At 60.9% G+C, this 17533-nt stretch overlaps 1 protein-coding gene across 6 annotated transcripts in view; it reads right to left on the bottom strand.

Annotated features, from left to right (window-relative positions):
• NTN3 (netrin 3) overlaps positions 1-17533 on the bottom strand; it is a 21307-nt gene extending 3774 nt beyond the window's left edge. Inside the window, exons 1-7 of one of the 6 annotated variants that reach the window (XR_008419132.1) lie at positions 16054-17533; positions 15794-15982; positions 15554-15703; positions 15358-15408; positions 15151-15243; positions 13278-14109; positions 1067-1151 (exon numbers count right to left, since the gene is read on the bottom strand). Coding sequence is in view for 2 of the 6 variants with exons in the window: in XM_053893959.1 (XP_053749934.1) it covers positions 14602-14942; positions 15151-15243; positions 15358-15408; positions 15554-15703; positions 15794-15982; positions 16054-16981 (1752 nt within the window). In the remaining 4 variants the exon portion in view is untranslated. The other 5 variants (XR_008419133.1, XM_053893959.1, XM_053893960.1 and 2 more) reach the window with 5 other exon arrangements.

Here is a 17533-nt window from a genome sequence, read left to right as displayed (position 1 = left end):
TTATAGGAGCTTCCCCATAGGGAAGATTAACTAAGGTTTTGTGACAACACCCATTTACCAGGTCCCAGCGGAAGCGCCTAGTCCACAGCAGGAAACTAAGGTTTTGTGACAACACCCATTTAACACATCCCACAGCAGGCCCTCATCCACAGCAGGACCCTGTGTGGGGCTGGGCTGGAGTCTCCCTGCTCAGAAGAAAGGAAGCTTTAATGGAAGCCTGGGTGGGTCCTAGGTGGGAAAGTAGCCAGGGGCACCCCCTCCTCCCCAGGCCCTGAAGGTTGGGCTTATGTGAACCCCCAGAGCCACACCCAGGCTGCACCCCACAGTCCCCATGTGCAAACTACCTATACTTTTCGTATGTATGTATGTACTCATTCATTCAAAGTAATCTCCACACCCAGTGTGGGGCTCGAACTCACAACCCCGAGATCAAGACTCTTGCGACGGAGCCAGCCAGGCGCCCCACCTGTAGGGTTTCCATCCCTCATTCTAGGTTCTGAGCCCATTACCCTCTAAAGGGGACCCCAGGCCCTCCCTGTCTGCGTGAAAAGCAGCAGCTTCCTCTGGGGGCAATAAACATGTTTATGAACAGAACAAGATCCAGGCAGGACGGCACCAATCCTCATTCAACTGGCCTCACATCCGGGTTGAATATTAAACTGGAAACTCCAAAAACCATTATCGCACCTACAAAGTTCCTTCAGAAGGACCTTCAGCGAGAAGCAGACAAAGCGTTACAGCAAGCAACCCAGGGACACCCTGGATTCAGGGCCTCCGAGGCAAGGACATGTTCAGGAGACCCCGAAAGTGCTCCCTGGACCCCCACAGGCCTCCTCCTAAGGTCCCCACCCAAAAAGAGACCTTGGCATTTCTGAGGTCGGGCAAACAAGGTTTGCGGTGACATCTTCAGGCATCTGTAAGACCAGCTCCAGGGTCGTTTCCTTAGTTGTTGCTTTTAAACAAAAAAGGCAACTAATACGAAATTACAGAACAAAAATGTCAAGCCCTGTTTCAGCTATCCCCCCAACTGTCCCTGCTCTTGTACCTGAAGAGAATCACTACTCACATTTTAGTGCATATCGCGCAAAGCCCTTTCCTTAGATTGACAGATACACTCATTCACAGCCAGGCTCCACTGTTTAAGCTTGCTGCTGGGAGGGAGAAGCCAGAGGGCAGGAGACAGACCAAAAATTTTAAATCATCGGTCGAACATCACGCTCTGGAGGTCAGCTTTGGAGCTGCTGCGCCCCCTCCACAGGGACCCCTCCCCATGCACCTGTGACTAACCCCCCTTCCCCCTCCCCACAGGAACCAGGCCACACCTGCTCCCCACGCTTCCATATCCCTTCCACGTCCCCCATCTGTACCCGGCGGTCAGGGGCAGAGAAGGGAGGCAGGAGCTAACGCAGAGACCATCTGGTTTTCGGTCAGTCAGGCCTGCCTTCCAAGTCCAGCTTTGGTGCTTGTTTGCAGGAACCTCACACAAGCCATGCCTCGTCCCCAAACGGCGGGTGCCAGTGCGAGACACGGAGCCGACGGATATGACCCACCTCGTGCAGCCCCTGCCGCTCACCCTCGGGGCTCACTGGCTGGGGTGTGAGGGCACGGTGCAGACAGGCACACCCCCACTCACTTCCCCTCATCTGTCTGTGCTCTGGCAGCCCGGGAAGGGGAGGGGGGGGATGGCCAGCAGGTGCCCTGGAACCCCGCCTTCCTTGGGCCTCCAGATGGGGAGGGAGGTATGCTTTTTCACCACTAACACTGCACTCGCCTAAAGGCCACCCCCCCACCACTCTCGGCAGGGGAATGAGGTGGGGGCGGGGCTGGCTCTCTGAGGGGACACCGGTCCATCAGCCCTGTGGGAGGAGGCTGACCCCAGCTGCCTGCAGCTCCCTGAACTTGGAATGGAGGCAAGTATTTTGTGTGTCCTGTCCTCGGTTCCGGGCCTAGTCTGCAATTCCGGGAAAATAGAAACAATTCCACTCATCATCCTTTTAGACTCACAAGAAATGCAGACAGTGATCATCTCAGACACTGGGGACACAGCACGTCTGGGGGGTGACAGCTACTTTATTAGGGTGCCCGGGGTGGACCTCTCCCAATTTGAGCTGAAGTGACGAGAAGGAAGCAGCCGGGAGGGCAGAGGAAAGGTCACCACGCACAATGTGGAGAGCAAAGGCCCTGAGGCGGGACCAGGCTGGTGTGCTCCAGGAAGAGAAGGGCGTCCAGTATGGCCAGAGCACAGCAAGCAAGGGGAAGAGCACAGAGACATCCAGGGGCCGGATCACGCATGGGGAGGAGTCTGGATTTTCTTGTAAGGGCAGCCAGAATCGGGGAAGGGAGGCGATCCAACCCATGTGCCGATTGTTGTGAGGATTAACTAAGTCTGCTCAGAGAAAGCACTCCGCCTAGCCTGGCACGCAGGGCAGCTCAGATGTCCCTAGGGCTTCTCATTACCGCCCCACAGGGTCTCCTGGCTTGGCGCGGGCTCAGAGCCATTTGGGGAGTGACCGGGACCTGGTGGGCCAACACGCGATCGGTCCGGCAGGGGGGCCCGAGTGTGGCTCCTCCTTGTGGGGTATGTTCTCCCACAGCCCCACACAAGTCCTCTGCTCTCTCTTCAGGGACAGTCCCTCCAAATGGCCTGCTTCCCCCACCCCTAGAAGCCCCTTCTTCCGGTGCTCTCACTTCCCTTTCCCTCACACACACCGGGCCTGTTTTCAGAGTTCAGGGTAGCTGTAAATAGGAAGCAAGAATTTCTTAAACGGAAATAAAACACAACTTTCAGTGGAAACGCATGACCTCTCTTTCCCCCAAATATTATATTGCTATGTTGGTGACACTTTGGTCCAGCTCCCTTTCCTGTCGTGGTGACCACCATACCCTCGGGCCACGTACACCATCCTGAGTATGCCAAGTCAAGTACACATCAGGCTCCGGTGGATCGGCCGCACCGGGGCGGGGGGGGGGGGGCCCTTCCCACAGGCCCCGGGGCCAGGGTGGCTGTTTTCCTGGGGAAGGAGCTCCTGTGAAGCAACACCCTCACTGGGTACACCTCATGGAGTCAAATCAACTCCGCCCTCCAGGGCACAGGAAGAGAAGGTGCCGGCCTGGGGTGGAGGAGCCCAGGCGCCCCAAACCTGTGGGCTCTGGTCTGTCGGGTACGCGGTGGCCCGGTGGACAGGAGCTGGATGAGAGGGGAGAGCAGACACGGCGGGAGGGACGGCGGGGTAGGAGATGCCCAGCAGCAAGCCCCTGGCACCACCTGTTCAGGTAGGACCCATCCCACCCGGGTCCTCAGGGGCCACAGCGGCTGGCTGCCAATGGCTTCTGCTTTGCATTCCTATCTCCCTTAACCCTGACAAGTCAGCAGTGTGGGGACTGGCTCCACGTTATGGATGAGGACACCAGGCACAGAGAGGGGCCCCTGAGTCCTCCACACAAGGTGGTCCATCCCAGGTCTGTCAGCCTCCGGGGAGCTCCCAGTGACCCTGCTGTGCCCACCACCCATCTCCCACTTCAGGAGTGGACAGTCACCTGGAGGGTCAGCCCCACCCAGGCTCCCTCCTCAGCACATGCAGGGCCAGCTTCTCAGGGTCTCACTGCTGTCCCCAAACACCACCCAGGATCTGATGAGTCATGAGACCTCTGCATTTCCCACCTCTCGGGTGGGGAACGTGATTTTCCACAACACTCGGATGTGACAAACACAGATGTGCACACGAAGCCCAGGTGATTCCATCGTAACCACTCACTGACACTGGGTGCTGTGCCTTCCTCCCAGGCCGTGCCTCCCAGGGGTCCGGCACACCATGGCTCCCCTCATCCCAAATTTTTATTCATTTGACAAACTTGTGTTGACATGACTCTTCTGTGCCATGAGAGGCCAGGCGGGGCAATGGGAGATGACCGAGGCAAGGTGTAGACTTCACACGAGCACAGCAGCAGGGGCGATGGTACCCCGAGTGTACAAAGATGGGGAGTCAGCCAGGTGCAGGAATGGGGACGGGCACATGGGGCAGACTGAGGCAGGTGGTGGTGAGTGGCCAGGGCTGGGATAAGAGGGGGCTGGCCGATGGCCCTGCGTGCCACCTGCACTAGGAGACTGGACATCACCCCACGCAAGGGGGACCTCTAGGAGAGTCTCAGCAGCAGGTGGCATGATCAGAGCCACTTTTCTTTTTTTAAACATTTATTCACTTTTGAGAGTGAGAGAGACAGAGCATGAGCAGAGAGGGGCAGAGAGAGGGAGACACAGAATCCGAAGCAGCTCCAGGCTCCGAGCTGTCAGCACAGAACCCGACGTGGGCTCTAACTCACGGACCGTGAGATGGTGACCGGAGCTAAAGTTGGACCTTAACTGACTGAGCCACCCAGGCGCCCCAGAGCCACTTTTTTTTTTTTTTTTAAGTTTATTCATTCTGAGAGAGCGAGCGAGCATGCGCACACTCAAGGGCAGGGGAGGGGCAGAGAGTGAGAGAGAGAATCCCGAGCAGGCTCCACCCTGTCAGCACAGGGCCCGACACAGGGCTCGATTCCATGAACGTGAGATCATGACCTGAGCTGAAACCAAGAGTCAGACATTTAACCAACTAAGCCACCTAGGTGCCCGATCGGATCCACAGGCTGGAAAAAAAAAAAACCCTGGTGGCTGAGAAAGGAGGGCAGAGTCCAGAGAAGAGGCATGAGGAGTGGGATAAGGCCAGCCCCTGAGTGGACCCAACACACTTCCACCAGAAGAGGTGACCCAAGGCAGACACCCAAGCCAAGGACAGAGAACCTGGCCCAAGGCAGGGGTGAGTTGGCAGAGCAGAGGGAAGTAGGCACTCACCAGGATCCTGACCCCCCCTCCCCCCCCACCGCAGAACAGCTCAGGCTGCCAGGGCTGGGCCTGCTGGGCCTTAGTCACCGTGCACAGGACAGGGTGGCTGGTGTCACAGCTGTGTCTCAGCTCTTCCTCCACAGCCTGAGCAATCCCACATCTGTTCAGGGAGCGGGACCAGGAAACAAAGGACGGAGAAGGAGGAGGCTGTAGCCCCAGCTGCGTGTGCATGCGCGTGCACGGATGCCCTGAGTCCCAGGAGAGAAGGGACGGCAGGACGGGGAGGGAGAGGCAGTGACGTGCTTGGTTCTGGGCCTGCGGAGCTCCACGCGACAGGGAACTGCTCCCCTTCCCAGGCAGTGCCCCCGAGTGGAGTTCAGAGCTTTCCCCATCTCTAGGTGGCCCCTCAGCCTTAGAGATCATCATTCCCTCTCAAGGTGGCGCCTGCAGAAAGGCCAGGGTGCAGCAGAACCAGGAGCCCCTCGACACGTTCTTGGCACCAGAGCCGGGCACGCAGAGGTGACACCGTCCCTCTCCATCCCCCCCAGGGTGTCTGGACCAGAAAGACAGAACCATCACGGGACGTGTTTACTGCCTGAGACTGAGATGCTCCGAGTGCAGAGGCCACCGGGCCAGGCAGGGAAGACAAGCTGCGTGGGAGGCGAAGCGGAGCCTCCGGGGAAGGAAGAGGGAAGGAGGTGGGGGGTCACGACATGTCCCCGAGGCCGTCTGGCTCACACAACCCAAAGGGGCAGGGATAGGCCTGGGCACTGGAGCAGGCCTGGAGTGGGGCATATTCCAAGGTGGGCGATGACCACCGTCTCCCACTACTCTGGAACATTCTTCTCAAGTGTGAGTCAAATCTGACTTCTTCACAAGGTCCAGTCCTCCCACCCGTCTGTCGGGAGGCCAGGAAATGCCCCGTTCTCCCCCAGGAATCTGCCGGAGGCCACGGGGACAAAGCTGCAGGACACTGCCTGGAACCTGGGTGGGGCACACTCATCTTCCCATCTTCGCCCTCAGCTGTAGGAGGACTCCCGATAGGGCAGATGGCTGGTGGTGACGGCGTGGTCCACTGGGGAAACCACGGCCACCGACCCCCCACATTCCTTTACTGTACTGCCCCGCATTCACCCACCCGACTCCAGTCTCTTCTTGCTCTGGAACTTGTCTGTGACACACAACACCCAACTCGTCACCCTCTCCCCAAATGTCCTTCTGGCCAGAGGGGACTCCCCCCTGACCTTAACCCCTCTGTCTGGGCTCTCCCCGGACCCTGCCCCCCTCCATCTGGGTTAGACATGACCCCCCCCCTCAATCTGGGCTCTCCCAGGACCCTCTATCTGGGCTCTCCCCAAACCCCACCCCCTTCTGTTTGGGCTCTCCCCGGACCCCACCCCCCTCTATCAGGGCTCTCCCTGGACTCTGTCCCCTCTATCTAGGCTCTCTGGACCCTGCCCCCCTTCTATCTGGGCTCTCCCAGGACGTAGTTCTCCTCTATCTGGGCTCTCCCAGGACCCTGCCCACCCGCACTCATCCCAGCTCAAAGCCTTCGCTGCAGGGCATCAGAGGGCAGAGTAGGCACTCTTGGCTTGATGATCCCCAACTTTAGAAGCCTTTACATCTCTAACGCTTCATCCACATCTTGGTCGGCCCTGAAACGGCTCCACCCAGAGATGGTGTGTCACCAGCACCCAACTCTCGGAACCCCACCCAAGCGCTCTTTACTGTCCCCCCCGGCCCCACACGTCGTGACTCCATCTCCCCTCACCCAGCAGCCCCTCTTCGATCTACTTCCTCGCCCACTCAGCCTAGACCTGCCCGCCGAGCCCCTGGTGCGCTCTCTCAGGCTCCAGGCACACCTACAGGAGGAGTCGGCCCTGCACACCATCCGTAGAGGGAAAAGATGATGCTGCCCTGGTCACGGCCCTCAGAGCCGCCGGCCGGCACCCTCTTACCCTCCACACTAGCCGACAGCTGCACACTGCCTGTGGCCCTCGCCCTCCCGCTGTCCCTCCTCTCCACCTGACTCTGCATCCCGCACCTTGGCCCTGGATCTCACCTCCTGGGCACCCCAAGCCACCTGCCTCCTTAGCGCCCCCTCTCTGCTTTAAGAGCCCCTATGCAGCTCCAGCTCTGTCTCCTCTTCTTTCCCTCCCAGTCAGGCTTCTGGAGAGAGCAGGGTGCACCCATTTCCCACCCCTCCCTTCTCGCAAGGACACCCTTGGGCTCTTATCTCCCTGAAGCAGGCGCGGGGGACCCCACTGTTCTGATCTCTCCTCTCCCTCCTGTGTCTGTCCGCTCCCCTCTCAGCTCCCGCTATCGTTCCTCCCCTTGTCTCTTAAATGTGGCTTTCACAGGGGTCCACGCTCCTCTCAGCCTGAAATCGTCTTGTGAGCTCAAGTCCTGTGACTCCAACTGCTTTCCTAAGCGTCTCTACCGCTGTTGAGCAACGAGCAACTCGCAACTCACCTCTGGACGGCAGCGGAAAGCCTCCCCGGCCGCACCCTCCCGCGGGACCCAGCCCGGCGCACGCGCCCCATTGAGAAGGGGACCAGGCAGGACACACCGACCTGCTTCCCGCCTCTGCCCGAATGCCCCCTCCTTCACGGGCTTTCTCTGACCTCCCCGGCAGGGCCGAGGGCGCCCTCACTGAACTCAACCCCCTCCTGGCATTGGCACACTGTTGTGATGACCTACCTGCTTATGAGTCCAGCTCTTCTAATACACGGTGATTTTTGAACCTGGGTACCTCACACCACACCCAGCGTCCCCAGGAAGGAGGAAACAAGAGAAAGCAACATGGAGACTCAGAAAAATCCCAAACTGCTTTAGCCCAAGAAGAAAATTTAATTCTAAATAACAAGAGGGAGCATTTGCCAACTCGTACGCGTGTGACCTTCCCAGCAGGCATGTTCGCACAACAGGAGAGCGGGCTGTGCTCTGTCGCAGCCCGGAGACACAACACAGGGATTTTTCAAATATTAATGGCAACTGGCATATTGCACAATGACCGCCGGGCGGCCGGTGACTGGGGAACTTGATAGTGGGCGCTTTGCTGCTGGCACACAACAAAGGGCACGTGCCAGGTACAAGGGGTGTGACCATTCACGAGGCGTTGATTTTAGCACAGCTGGCTGGCCTGTCTGCCTGTCTCCAGGCAGAAGTTCAAATGCAGGTCTTACAAATGGCATCTGAGCCTGCGGCATGGGACAAGGAACAGGTCCCTGTTGGCCACTCAAAACAGTTCCCTGTGTCCCTGGGGGGCAAAACACCTTTCCCCCAGCCTGGTCTGGTCTGCCCACAGGCAGGGGCTGAGGTTCGAATGGGGCTCTGTTAATTCAGGATCTTTACCTTCTGAGCAAAACAGGGTTCTCCCAACAGGTCTGGGAAAACACCCCCAGGGCACATGGTAAATACGCTAGCAGCACAGAGTGAGAAGCAGAAGAGAGCCCCGCCCCCGTCAGCAGCATCAGAACGCTGACTGGTCTGAATTCCAAACACGGTGCCTGGGACAGGTGTGCCTTAGACGGCTGGCCCACAGAGCAGGTACTCAGCAAGTATTTTTAGACCTGACAACAAAGCTGGGGCAAGAGGGAGTCCTGCAGCTACAATGATTTAAATAGGTATTCAAAACACTTCCTGGGCGCCAGACTACCCAATGCTAGAATACAAAGATGCAAATTTTCAGCGAGCTTCTGCCTGTGGGACCACGAGAACAGACTGACCACACCAACCCAAGCACAGGCGTGAGGAGAGGAAAGCACAGAGAGTCTGGGACCTCAGCTGGGTCCTGAAGGATGAGGCAGCCCCGGCCCAGGAAGCAGCAGCAACAGCACAGGCACAGGACAGGGCCTTGGAACACAGCCGCTGCGGGGCCAGTGAACCCCTCAGCTGTTGAAGAGGGCCGGGCAGCGATCGTCACTCACAGCGTGGATGACAAGACAGTTCTACAGACCAGCCATACAGGCTCCAAGAAGCCAAAGGGCCCAAGAACGAGGCCTGGGGTTCACTGGGAGGCACCTGCTCCCCTGTGCTGGACAGCGAGGGGTGGGCCAGCCCGGAAAGGCGGGACGAATTAAGTCATAAACCTGGATCCTTCTAAGGCCGGCAGCTCTACCAAGATACAAAGGCTAGAAGGATCCTTGTTGGAAAAGCAATCACTGAAAATGACTAGAGAATGCCGGCAAAATGAGACAAGCAAAGGCTAAAGGGGCAGAGAGGTGAGGTGAGCTTTTGGCGGGAGCAGCCAAGGAGCTCCATCTAGAACACGAACAGTAAGGCACTGATTGGTGACAGAATCACCCACAGGTAAACGACAACCCTCACTGCGAGGGGTACCCAATTAAAAGCGTGTAACGATTAGGCAGACACAGTTTCAGATGATGGGAAACAAGCCAAGCCGTGCATAGTGTGTTCCCGATCATCTGTAAAAGGAGAGGGCACGTTTGGGTGGGATGGAGGGAGAGCCCATGAGTGCTCGCACGTGACCTCTGCCAGCAGATCCTTGTGCAATACCCAGGGGAGACTGATAAGGTCCCACAGCCAGGCAGTGGGGGACAGAGCTGACAGGACACAACGAGATCTTGTCTCCGGTGCCCTAAGTGAAGAGCATGTTCCGTCAGAGGCAAAGATAATGGCTAACAGCCCCCTGTGCATTTATCCAAAGGCCAGCCCAGCCCTGGGGGGGGCCTACGCCTCCAGCCCTGTGGGGCCACATGACTCCTGAGGGCAGGTAGGGGCTCCTTTTGCAACACTGGCCTTTCCCCACCCTCTCCCCCTCAGCCCCCAGGTGTGGGAGGCAGCACCATACACATGCTCTCTGCATCCTCAACAGAGTCTTTCCCAAGTCCCGTTTGCTGCCAATGCTGATGTAACACACAGAAACCGGGGTCCCAGAAGGACAGCAGGGGGACCCTGAGACTTCTGTAACTTTGAATGCATCTCTGGATCTGAAAAACACTTTCTTCAGCATTCTTCATGGTTAGAAAAAGTGTTTTTCAGAGATCTAACTGTAAAGAATGCTCCAAGAGGACCAACCCTTGGTCTAGAGAGAAACGAGTCTTTTGAGATGAGTGACAATCTGGAAGTTTCCCAAAAGGCAACTAAACACCAGGAAGGCCCTTGGAATCAATCATCTGACTTTGCACCTCTAGACTCTCACATTTTGCTGAGATGATTCGTTCGTTATAACTAACAAACTGGGGCTCTGTGACAAATAAAAAGCCCACTATCCTGCCCCCAGGCCCCAAAAGGCAAGCGGTTATTGATTAGACTTCCATTGTCACCTCCCCGCTGCTGTATGAGAAAACACCAGCTGTCTCCAGACTTCCTTCTTCTCTTGCTTACTCCACACACTCTCCTGGTGAGGCCCACCCCAGTCCACGTGGCTTCAGCACCATCGGAAGGAGTCCCCAAAACGCGGTCGAGCCCAGGACGTTCTCCCTGGCTCTAGATCCACATATACCCACCTGCCACCGGGAAGCCTTACTTACTGGGAAGTTCAGCATCTGCAAACTCAATGTCATTGCCTGCCCCCAAGCCAGCCTCCTTCCGGCACCCTCTGCCTGTGTCATGGCAATGGCAAATGCTGTCACCCAATCTTGGGAGTATTCCCTACACCTCCTTTCTCCCTGACCCTCCCCAGCCCTGAAGCCACTTGTTCCAGGGGCCCGCTCTCCTTTCTGTCCCCCACCACTCTTCCTCTGTGCTGGGCCTACGTTTCAACAGGTGGGCAGCTTCCAACTCCGTGCCACCCGTCGCCAACCCACCATGGACATCGACGCTCGGTCACCCCTGGAGGACACAATCTGATCAGTCACACACAACCCCAAGATATCCTGGTGGCTTCCCACTGCTCTCAGGGTAAAATTCACACTTGGGCCTGGAACTCAAGGCCTCTTCCGACCTGCCACCGGCCTCGCTTTCTCTGGCCTCACCTTCCTCTCTTCGCTCCACCTACTGGAGTCCCCACCACCCTTCTTGCAACAGCAGGTTGCAAAGTAGCTGTGCCCTTGTGACTTCAGGCAGGCATACGCTGCCCCCTCGCCCGGAAGGCCCTTTCCCTCATGTGGCCTTGCCACATCCATCATCTCCATCATCTCCTCGTTCTCCAAAACGTAGCTCACGTCCTTCTCCAGAGTCCCTACCAAAGGCCAGCAGGAGGCTACCCCTCTCTTTCCATCGCAAACCCCAGTCCACCTCTGGCGGCGCGCTGGCCACCCAAACGCGTAGCCACAGAATATGGGCACCCGGCCTCCTCAGGTGAAGTACGACTTCGGTAAACCTGTGCTGAAAGCTTAATGAAAGTTACCAAATGAAGAAATTCAAGTGGATTCTTCATAAAATGCCCTGGTGTTTTTTTTTTGTTTTTTTTTTTTTCTTTGGTCTGTCTGTTTCCTTTGATATTATCTCCATTTGCAAAGTGACACTTGAAACAGCCACTGAAGCTGCTGCTTTGAATCGGAAAGGGCTTCTTTCTTCCACAAGCGGAGTTGTCATAACAGGAAAGGTATGCCTCAGCAGGTAAAACATTGAACAGGGTGAATGTTAAGTGCTTTTTTATAACCTGCTTCATTGTTCTTATGTACTTTAAAGCAGAAACCATCTCAAAGCAAACACTTAAATCCGTCTTCTGAGGCTGGCTCAGACGGTAACGAGAATTAGGAGCGACACAGTGTGCCCAAGGTCACTCGACCTGCCGGACAGTCCTGGCAGCAGTGGTCAGTGTAAGCCCACGAGGCCCACCTGCACGGGAACTTGCGGATGCAGGGGGGTGAAGTTTACGACTGTTATGAGAAGCCTGCCTAGATGGCGTCTGCGTTTCCCCGAAGGTCACCCTTAACCCACACGAAAACTAGTTTTAGCACCTCGGTTCACTTCACAGCCTTTCAGAGAGACCCCCCCGCCCCCCGGCCCATTCCATGCCAGACAAGAGGGGACCAAAGATGAATGTGACATGGCCCTCGCCCTGTCCACGGGGAGAGACAGGCTTTAAACAGAGCACTTGCCATCCGATAAGCACTTCGGGTAAAGGCTTTATCTGAGGGCTGAGAAGATTAGATGAAGGCCGACCTCCAGCATGAAAGGAAGTGCACATGGGGGTCATACCACTGGCCAGAGAGAACTGTTAAACCTTTGTGAGATTTCTTCATCTCTTCTTATCTGGGGTGGTTTCTCCCAGACTGGATCCCCTAAAATGAACAGACCTTGCAAGGTGGTCTCCAAGACAGTGAAGCAAATGTTTACAAGCAGCTGCTACGTGCCAGGGACAGAGAGGGAAGATGGAAACCTCGCTCTCCAGTGGAGGAAACAAGCTACATCTGCCAAATAAAGGGCTGTTTTATTTTTTCTGCATTTGCCTGGAAGTCCCTGCCGACTCCAGAGCAAACATACATCAAAATAACAAAAACCACCTTGGACTGCCTCTATTGGCCCTAGAAAGGCAGACAGACTCCTGGCTAGGAATCGGAAGCTGGGGAAACACGGAAATGGCAGCATCACAGCCACGAGGCCCACGCCACCTGAGCACACGGCTAACCTAACAGTCTACCTGTGCCTCCCCCCAGCTCAGGTGGCTCTTAGACAACCTTTGGCCTTTAATGTCAGGCCAACGAGTGGCAATCCAGGAGACCCAAAGCGACCCTTTCTGCACTGAGTGAGGTCATCAATGAAAACCTCTTGCCAAGCCACCAGCACCCCTGCCCAAAAAAACCATGACCAGGTGCAGCCTATCCCCGCCCTCCAGCTGTGCTTACTCAAGGCTCAGGAAAGCACAGCGCCCGGGGCCCTGTGGAAATGCTTCCTTCTGCCGGCAAGGCCTGCAGGACAGCTGCCGCCTGGCACAGCAGCCCGGCCAGCCGAGGGCTCCGAGGCTGGGTAGACACACCAGTGGCAGGTGGGCGGGCGTGACATCCTGGGGCAAACCGAGGGCCCAGAGGAAAGCACTTGCAGGTCTTCAAGGGCAGAACGTTATCAGAGAATCTGTTGCAATTGCGAGTCCAGAAGAGGACTTCCTACCCCCGCAGAGCCGGGAAGTGCCCGGAGAAAAGCCTGACACAGAACAGCTCTTTCCGACGCTTTGCCCCGGGCCGGCCACCCACCACGCGGCTGATTGGGGGGGGGGGGGGGGCGCCGGCCCTGCCCCCCGAGGTGGGGGTCCGGCGGGGCCGAGGTCGGCCCCGGTCCCGCATCGCGCCCTGCCCGGCGCTCGGTCCGCGGGGTCCGGCAGGGGATGGCGGGCACCGCCAGGAGGACGGCCGCGGGCCCGAGAAGCACGGGTTCCGGACCCCCGACCTGAGCCGCGGCCGGCCCCCGCGCCCCGCCTGGGACGGAGGCCCAGAAGCCCGGCACCACCTCCCCTCCCTCAGCACTCCCCTTCCACCGTGACAGGCGGAGAACCGGCCCCGTGCCGGGCCGTCACGCCCCCCGCCCGCCGCGCCGGCCGCGCACCCACCTCCGCCCGCCGCGCCGCTTCTCCTCAGCTCTCTGTGCGACTGAGCGCGGGCCGTTCTGCGCACGCGCGCATGCGGCCCCGCCCCCGCCGAGCACGCGCCGCCGGCTGCCCACCCCGGGCGCCTGCGGGTCTCGGCCGCAGCGGGCTCTGGGCATGCGCGCTGGCGCCCCGCCGCGGGGCAGCGGGAGCTTGCGGCCGCCAGAGTCGGGTCCCGGCACAGGGGAGCGTGGGCTCGTGAGCCGAGTGGGCGTGGGATGTGGGGTCCAGCCAAACGCAAGGTTGGGGGCGTCCGGAGCCGGGGCTGCCAGCCAGAGCCGCCGTCCGGCCGGGTCACGCGTAGACCTGGGAACGCGCGTCCGCGTGGACACGACGTCTAGTCCCGAGCGGGCGGAGAAGGGGAGAAGGGGGTCCTCCGGCAGCGACCTGAGCGGAGGATTCCGGAGACCGAGAGAGACAGCCGGAGACAAGACAGGGACACAGCAGGCCGAGAAAGGGGCCGAATACAGGCAGAGACGCAGAGGGGACAGGGATACGGACGTCCAAGCGGCAGAGACAGGGCAGGCAGAGGTGACAGGCGTGACAGACCCGGACCAGAAGCTGCCTTCCTCGCTGGGGGAGGAGTCACAGCGCCCTCTGCGGGTCCTGGCAGGGGGCGGGGGAGCCAGTGTCACCGAGCCCCATGGGGGTCCACAGGCGTCTGTGATGGCCACAGTGCCTCCTGGGGAGTCAGACCACTCCCTGAAGATCAGAGTCCGTGGGGGTTGGAGCCACCGCGGCCCTGGGGGTGTTCTCAGACCTTAGATGGGTCCTGGCATCACAAAGGGGTTCATATCTGTTGGGAGAGGGTCACAGTGCTTTTTAGGAAGGTGAAAATGCTCTCTGAGGGATCACGACATCACGGGTGTGTGGGGGGGGGGGGGTAGGCTGGGGGTCACAGCGTCCCTTAGAGTGTTCTCGGAGCCTCGAAATGTTGTTCGGCCCCACAGGGGGTTCACAGCCTCTTGGACCATCACGGGGCCCGTAGGAGGGGGAAGATAATGCGAGGATGGCGGGCAAGGAGTCCGTTGGGATGACAACTGCCCAGTGGATCCCTGAAGCAGCTCTTTGGGGCTGTCACATCCCTGTGTGTCGGCGCGGGGTGTCCCTACATCGGTCACACCCCTCTTAGGCATGGGCGCGTGGCATCTAGGGAGTCGCTGGGCAGGGTCGGGGCGAGGGCCCAGATGGCGACGCGCGCGACGCCAGCAAAGACTCCTCTGCAGGCAGATGCACCGGACGAACGTGCGCCTCAACGTGGAAGCAGCGCCGCGCCCGCGCTGCGGGCTCAGGCCGTCCCGCAGCGCCCCCGCCGCTCGCGCCGCTGCAGTCTCCGCAGGCGCCTCGTCCACGCATCGCGCCAGGGCAGCACGAGGCTCCCGCGGGCAGCGCTGAGCCCGGGCCCCCGGCCCCCGACCGCGGTCCCCGGCCCGCCCCCCAGCAGCAGGTAGCGGCGGCCGGGCAGCAGGCGCGGGCAGCCGCAGGCCGCGTCCCGCGCCGGCACCCACAGCGCGCTGCTCCCTCGCCTCGCGCGCTCCTCGCCGCTCCGGAACACTGCAAGCACGGCCACCGGGAAGCGCGTCCACGAGCCGCGCGCCTCGCCGCGCGCGCCCACCGCCACCTGCACCGCTGAGGGGGGCGGGGGGAGGGCGAGATGGGGCGGGGTCAGGCGGGGCGGAGCCGGGAGGGGGCGGGCCGCGCGGAGGAGCTCTGGGCGCCCGCGGTGTGGGGAGGGGGGCACAGAGAGGGGACCGGGGGGTGACAGGGCGGGGGCGGCGACAGTGGGGGGCCCAGGGAGGGTCAAGGGACGGTGAGAAGGTGACGGCAGGAGGCCTACCGTAGTCTTTCCTGCAGAACTTCTTCAAGCTGATGCGGTAGCTGCCGCGGGCTGGTTTGCAGTGCACGTCGCAGTCTGGAGGGGGTGTGGAGGCTGGCACAGATCCCTCCCTTCTTACCCCGCCCTTTCCTCCTCCCCCTCCTTGAACCCCAAGCCCCCTTCCCCCACAGTCATGCCAATCTGGGCCCCTGTTCTGTGTCCACTCACCCTGGGGTTCCACAGAGCTGCTCTCCTCAGTGGGTCCAGGGACAGGCGTCTCTGCGGACAGGGTGAGAGAGCCGCCTGCATTTGAGGGGGAGGATTCGTAGGGCTCTGGGGGCAAGCGGGGAGCAGCGGGGAGGGGGGGTGTGGAGAACTGGTGTGGTTTCGGCTGAGGTGGCGGAAGCAGGGCAGGGTCACTCACTAACGCAGGGTGCCACGGGAGAGCGGCTCTGCTGGAAGCCGGGGGCGCAGCGATTGCAGGTGAGGCCCGTGACACCATCCTTGCAGGGACACTGGCCTGTGGTCTGGTTGCAGGTTTTGCCAGCAGCGCCAACAGGGTGACAGTCACATGCTGAGGACAGAGATGGGACGGTCAGAAGCCCATCTGGGGAGGTGGGAACCCAGAGGGTGAGGACGTGCAGGCAGCCGGCGGCAGGCTCACCCCTGCAAGCGCGGCGGTCACTCAGGGCGCGGCCAGGGTCTCGATAGAAGCCCTCCCGGCAGTAGTGGCAGTGGCGGCCGGCCGTGTTGTGCCGGCAGTTGAGGCAGACCCCGCCACTGCGGCGGCCGGATAGTCGGTACAGCTCCATGTTGAAGCGGCAGCGGCGCGCGTGGCCATTGCAGGAGCAAGCTGCGGGAAGGGATGGGTCAGGGGCAGGCTGGCCCAGTCCAGGGTCCCCAGGCCGCCCTCCAAGGCCTCACCAAGGCAGGCGTGGGCTTCCCGGGCCGTGGCCCGCTGCCACGGCCTGTCGCAGTAGAAGGGCTTGCAGCGGCCGCAGTCGGGGCCCTCGGTGCCATGCTGGCAGTCGCAGATTAGGTGGCCCTGGGTGTCCAGCAGGCACCTTGAGGCATGCCCATTGCACTTGCAGCGCCCGCCCACCTGGAGCTCCGTCGCCGAGTAAGAGTAAGGGACCATGGCCACGGAGTCCCTGGTGTCCCCCAGCACGGCAGGCCTTGTGAGCACTATTCGAATGTCTGTGGCAGTCACCCAGTCTTGGAGCACTGGGCTGCTGTCCAGATCCAGGCCTGGTGGGCTTCCGTCCTGCACGCTGAAGGCCAGAAGGCCACCACCATCGGGCTGGGCCTGGGGCTCCGGGAAGCACAGAGCTTCGGGCCCTGGGCCTGGTGGGCCATCGGCAGGGACAGGCAGGCGGCCATAGTCCAGGCCACAGCGGGAGGAGAAGAAACCCAGTGGGGCCCAGCTGCGGCCATGGTCCTGTGACTTGAGCAGGGCCACCGAGGCGGGGGGCGCAGAGCAGAAGCGCAAGCTCACGAACACCAGCTCAAAAGCCTTGCCCAGGGGCACTGTGAGGGTCACGTTGAAGGGCGCCTGCGTCAGTGAGTCCGAACGCCAGCACACAGGGCTTGTGGTGCTCCCTGCGGAGGTCAGGAGGGCGGCAGGGTGTGCCCGCCTCGGGTCGGAGGCATCACAGGCCCGCGTGGCCGGCCGCCCACACGTGCTGGACGCCAGTACCTCGCGGCCCAAGGCGGCGTTCACCAGGCCCGGCACGCAGCCGCGGGGCGCGCCCCCCTCGTCATGGCAGGGGTCGGCGGGCGCCTGCGGCCCCAGGCTCAGCGCGGTCGAAAGCGTGCCCGCGGTCAGCAGCAGCCCCCAGGGCCAGCCGGGCATGGCCGGAGTCGCGGTAGATCCGCCGGCCCGCCGGGCCCCACGCTGCTGCCCTCGGAGTGGGGGTGGGGGGCGGAGAGCGAGCCCGGGTCCGAGGCTCTGCCCGCTGGCCCGCAATGCCAAGCAATCCCGGGCGGCCCCAGCCGAGGCCCAGAGGTGGGAGCAGCCGCGGGCACGCCCCGGGCCAGGCGCAACAGCGGGGATGCTGGCGCGTCCTCCCGCTGGGCCTGGAGCGATGACAGGAGTCGCCCCCGCTCCCGGCGCCTCCGCCCGCGGAGGCCCCACCCGTCGCCCGCCGTTGCACTCACCCACAGAGGGCCGGGTCGAGCAGGTCTCCCGGCCTCCCAGGAAGGGCCGAGGGCGGGCGGGGCCTGGGGCGCCCCGGCCGCCGCCTCCTCCCGGCTGTAGCGACGACGGGCGAGCTGTGCCAGGAGGGGGTGGGGGGCGCAGTAGGCGCAAGCCCGGGCCCGGCCGGGGGCGGGGCTGCTCGGGCCGGGAAGGAGGGAGGAGAGGGGAGGGGGCCTCGTCGGCAGAGCCGGAATCAGAAGCAGATTC

The sequence above is a fragment of the Panthera pardus genome, unplaced genomic scaffold, assembly GCF_024362965.1.
Source record: "Panthera pardus isolate Hobbes unplaced genomic scaffold, ASM2436296v1 HiC_scaffold_4, whole genome shotgun sequence".
In the NCBI taxonomy this organism is placed as follows: Eukaryota; Metazoa; Chordata; class Mammalia; order Carnivora; family Felidae; genus Panthera; species Panthera pardus.
This window is presented reverse-complemented; position numbering and strand designations above follow the sequence as displayed.